At 48.4% G+C, this 5,088-nt stretch overlaps 1 protein-coding gene across 1 annotated transcript; it reads right to left on the bottom strand.

Annotated features, from left to right (window-relative positions):
* Window positions 1-302: 302 nt before the first annotated feature.
* On the bottom strand, window positions 303-3,616 carry LOC112673436 (surfeit locus protein 6-like). Its single transcript, XM_035706035.2, is given in 3 exon segments — window positions 303-1,422; window positions 1,424-2,180; window positions 3,558-3,616. Coding segments are annotated over 3 exon segments (1,155 nt in total). The 3' UTR covers window positions 303-1,083.
* Between the last annotated feature and the right edge of the window lie 1,472 nt (window positions 3,617-5,088).

The raw sequence follows: 5,088 nt of genomic DNA, 5'->3' as shown, positions 1-5,088 counted from the left end.
AAAGACCCCAGTATAAAAGTTTACAAAAGTTATCAAGGATTTACTGAAAAGTGATTCACGAGCCACGAAATCCACACCAGCCCCCTGCCGGTCTTGTGCGTCTGCAGTGGTTCTGCTGCTGGCAGGTATGCGTGGACTTCCACCACCTCACTGGGCATCTTCCATAGCCTCGCTGAGTCCTAGCTTCTATCCCTCCTCATCTCCTGCCTTCTCCTGGACTGACACCCTCCCACCCATCCCGCCTCTCCCTTCCTCCCAGCGTCGTGTATACTGTGCCCATCTTCCAGAAGACAACTTCCCCCTCCCAGAAAATGTATTTATTTTAAAATGAGAGACAGCAAGAGCAGGAAAAGCAAGAAGGAGAGTAAAAGAATTTCAAACAGATTCCAAACTGAGGATAGAGCCAGACATGGGGCTCAATCTGAGGATCCTGAGATTAGGACCTGAGCCAAAATCAGGAGTCAGGCCCACTTAACTGAGTCCCTCAGGCACCCCCCCACCCCCAACCCAGCAGGCACCTGAACATTTTTCATGCACATGTTTACCTTAAGCTCTAATTCTTGCTCCTCTTACAAGTCAGCTCAGGATGATTCCCTCCCAGTCTCAGCTAAGGTCAGCTCCACCCTCTGCCAGTCCCGAGGCCCATTCCACCTCTGCCTCAGGGTACAGCAGTTCTGAGTTTCCTCCCTTCCAGGTGAGTTTTGGACTGACATGGGCAGTTCCAAAGGCCATTCTTTCCCAGCTTATGCCAACACGGTGGGGAAGAAGGGCCAGTGACATGCCCCCCAGAGCCCTTGCAGCCTCCATTCATCCCTCACCCTGCAAACGTCCGGGGAGCTTTACAACCTCCTAAGAGAAGGCTGGACCCCGGGCCCAGTCACAGCTTTCTGGGCTCTGGAGGATCCAGGCCTCCATTGTCAGCAGCACTCCTCCTTTGACACATACGAGCTGAGCCCTGAGAACCCACTGGCAAGGTGAGCCCACGGAGCCTCCTGCTGGCCAGGAGCTCCTGCTCAGTGTCCCAGGATGTGGGAGGGCAGTCCCAGGTCAGGGGCGTGGTCTGGGTACCGGGGCTGCAGGCCCTCACGCCAGGCCAGCCCGCTCCAGGTCCTGGGGAAGGATGCGGCCCTTCCTGTGGGCCTTCTCCAGGCGCTGCTCTGCCCGGGCCGCCTTTTTCTTGCGCAGGTTCTGCCGCCGCTTATCCTGCCGCCGCTGCATCCTCTCGACCACGTGGGCGGTGCGCTTCTCCTTGCGCTTCAGGGCCTCCTGCAGCAGGTGCTCATTGTCTCGGATGCGCACGCCCTCGGCCTTGTACAGCAGGTTGGTCCACTTCATCTTACTCTCGAGCTCCCGGGCCTTCCCTTCGTCCTGGTCCCGCAGCTCGTCCAGCCGAGCCTGCCGTGCCTGAAGGCGCTGCAGCAGGCCGCCGGTAGTTCTTGCCCGTCAGCGGCGTCAGGTTCCCCTTCAGCTTCTGCCTCTTCTCCTTCCGGCGCTGGGCCTTGCTGCTGGCTTGCTCCTCAGTCCCCTCCACCTTGTTGAAGAGCAGCCCTGACTGTGCCTCCTCAGGGGGTGGCTCGTGGGGCTCATGGGGCGGCTCAGCAACCTCCGCAGCCCGTGCCACCTTCTCCTTTGCCCTCAGCTCCTTTCGCTTTCTCTTTTTCCGGTCCCGCTCCTGTTTCCTCCGCCGTCTCTTCTCCAAGGCGGCGGGAGACAGCTCGGCGGTGCGGCCCTGATGCCGGGCCCCCTGAACTTCTTCATGTAGCCGCTGTCGCACAACCTCCAAGGCAAAGAGAGAGTCAGGCTCCGTAACCAGGGCACCTGCTGGGGATCCCGTGGAGCCGAAGGCCTCTTCCTCCTCGGCTACTGCTGGCTTTCCAGCCCTGGAAGCTGGGGGAGACTTCTCCAGGGCCTGGGACTTAGGCCCCACAGCCTTCTCCGCCCGCCTCTGGGATTTCTTCTGCGCCGTCTGCCTCTTCTTTTTGGGAGGCCCAGCAGCTTCAGAGCTTCGAGCTTTACTGGCGGACGCGCGCTTCTGCGGCTCCAGGCTGGGCTGGGAGCAGGTCTTCCTGGCCAGGCCCTGCAGGTAGGCGTCCTTGGCGAGCAGCGAAGACAGGCCGGCGGGTCCGGAGACGCGACCAGGGACCCGGGCAGGTCTATTTTGAACTCTTTGAGGAACCTCCACGCAGTTTTCCAGAGTGGCTGCACCAGGTCGCATTCCCACCAACAGTGCAGGAGGGTTCCCCTTTCTCCGCATCCTCTCCAACATTTGTGGTTTCCTGCCTTGCTAATTTTCCCCATTCTCAGTGGTATCTCATTGTGGTTTTGATGTGTATTTTCCTAATGGCACATGATACGGAGCATTTTGTCATGTGCTTGTTGGAAAGAGATTATAGCAGAAAGTAGAGAAAATGAGTGGGAAAAATCAGAGAAAGTGACAGAACATGAGAGACTCCTAACTCTGGAAAACGAACAAGCGTAGTGGAAGGGGAGGTGGGCGGAGGGCTTGGGGTGACTGGGTGACGGGCACTGAGGGGGGCACTTGACGGGATGAGCACTGAGTGTTATAGTATATATTGGCAAACTGAACTCCAATAAAAAATACACCAAAAATTAAAAAAAAAAAAGAAGCAGGAATGATTATTGGCTGACCTAAGAATTTTTTCCCAACACGTGCGTGCACTGGGGCTTCAGACTTTTTAATTAAACCCAAGTGCTAAACCATGAGATCATGAAGCCAATTAAAACTTTGTTGTATGATCACTATGTCAAATCTCCTAATTTCTCTTGAGATAAAATGGTGGAATAAAAGGGGAGGATATAAGCAAATGTTGAAGTAGAACCACTTCTTCTGTGGTGCAAAGCAGAAAACCAGAACAGGACTAAGGGAGTGCAGAACCATAGGATCTTTGAGGTTGAGAACAGGATGAATTCATGTGGGTTCCTCAAAATATGTTCTCCTGTTAAGACTGCTTGATGTGGGACTCCTGGGCTCAGCGGTTGAACATCTCCCTTCGGGTCAGGGCATGATCCTGGGGCCCTCGGATGAGTCCCGCATCAGGTTCCCCGCAGGGAGCCTGCTCCTCTCTCTGCCTGTGTCTCTGCCTCTCTCTATGTCTCTTATGAATAAATAAATAAAATCTTTTAAAAAACGACTGCCTGATGCTACATTGACCTGATTCACAGTCCTACATCAAATTGATAGTGGTCAACTCATCAATAAAAACATACTTCCTGGATTTTACTTTCTCAGATAAATATTTCTTGAACACTTTATTTTTTGGCTTTCATGATTAATGATCTCTTCCTGTTGCTTGACCTTTTCTGGCTACTCCTTCCCATCTCCTTTGCTGCTTCTGTCTCCTAAATGCAGAATACCCCCCCCCTTTCATTCTAAATGCTCTTCCTGGCTGATCTCATTCTCCCCATTGGTTTAGGTATCATATAAAGGCTGATGAATCCCCAATCTATCTCTCAGACATTGCCTCTTCCTAGACTTTATATACTTTATATACCAAGATGCAGATGTTATCTTTGATGTCAGAAAATCCTTACTTTACCTCCAAATAGGTGTGAAACTGGCCACTTTATTTGTACCACTGATCCAAGACTTCATCATCTCTCACTTGGGTGACTAAGTAGATTTCAACTTCTGCTTCTTGACTCTTTACAATACAATCTCCCCTGTGGCATTCAGAGTAAATTCTTGAAAATACGGTCTGAAATCAGTCTAAAATCCACCAATGGCTTCTTCTAGAACATAAAGTAAATCCTAACCCCATCCCCCTAGGATATGCACCTCTCTGTGTCCCCCATCTCATCTCACACCACTCTCCCCACTGATTCCATGCTCTGACAATGCTAACCTACCCTCAAGCCTGGAACCTGCCACATTCTAGGCTTGTTTCAGCCTCAAGGTCTTTGCACGAATGGTTCCCTCTACATGCCAGACTTAGCCTGTGCTATTCTAGCTCATTCCATGTCACTCAGAATCAGCTTAAAGGTGACTTCAGAAAGACCTTCTAAAGTTGTCCCTTCCATCATGTCCCTCTTTCAGTCTCTGCTCAGCCCTTATTTTCCCTATGTTCAGTTATATATTGATTCACTATTCTCTATCTACAGGAGGGTGTACTCTGTATGAAGAGGCACCTTGTCTGTTATAGGGTGTAGGACAACCCTTATTGCATAGCTCTATAAATATTTGTTGAATAATTGATTGACTTGCTATCTCTCATGGAGTCCGCTTTCTGGGGCTTACCCAAATAAAATGTTGGAGATTTGGCCTTAATTCAATATGACTATTAAAATTCCAAGGAATTGGAATAAATATCAAGTTACATTTGAAGGTGTTTTCTCTAATTTAATAAATCAGTGTCAGACGGGTGTTTCTGAGCTGAAGTCATTCCAAATTTCAAATTGATTCCATTTTTTATTTGCCCTCACTTCCCACCTCTTGTTTTACGTATCTGAGTCAGGAGAAAATGCATCAACCCTGAAATTGGCTTTCTTTTCCTCTTCATCACTCATAGAAGTGATGAATACCAATTATTTTGATGAAAAATGATAGAGCATAAACGTCTTTTTTTCTAACACATTGTTATTACTAATTTGACTGAATTTAACCTTTAATCATGCATTAAATCAAGTTTATTGAATTATGTGATAGAGATCAGATCAGTGCTCGCCTGAGCCAGCAGTGAGGTGAAGGTTGACTGTGAACACCAAAAGGACTTTCTGAGGTTATTGAAATGTTAGTTTTATTGGGGTGGTGTTTACAGGAATATAATGCATTTGTCAAAACTTATCAAACTGTATACTTGAAATGTATGATTTTACTGTATGCAAATTATACCTTAAGAAAGGTAATTTTTAAAATCTATAAAAATCACTCTATGTTAAGAACTCTGCCTAGTATCTTCTGTTGATTAATATCTCAGAACTAGTACATTACAGAGCATGGATTTGAGCAGAATTGCTCAGCTACAGACAAATCATATCTTAATCCTATATAAAACTATTACTTAAGAAGTCTTTTTTTCTTACTTGAGTTAGAGAAAAAAAATTTAAGAGAGAGTAGTGACAGACAGCAGG

Source organism: Canis lupus, chromosome 24 (assembly GCF_003254725.2).
Source record: "Canis lupus dingo isolate Sandy chromosome 24, ASM325472v2, whole genome shotgun sequence".
Lineage (NCBI taxonomy): Eukaryota > Metazoa > Chordata > Mammalia > Carnivora > Canidae > Canis > Canis lupus.
The sequence above is the reverse complement of the archived record's forward strand: the minus strand, read 5'-3'. Positions and strand labels throughout refer to the sequence as shown.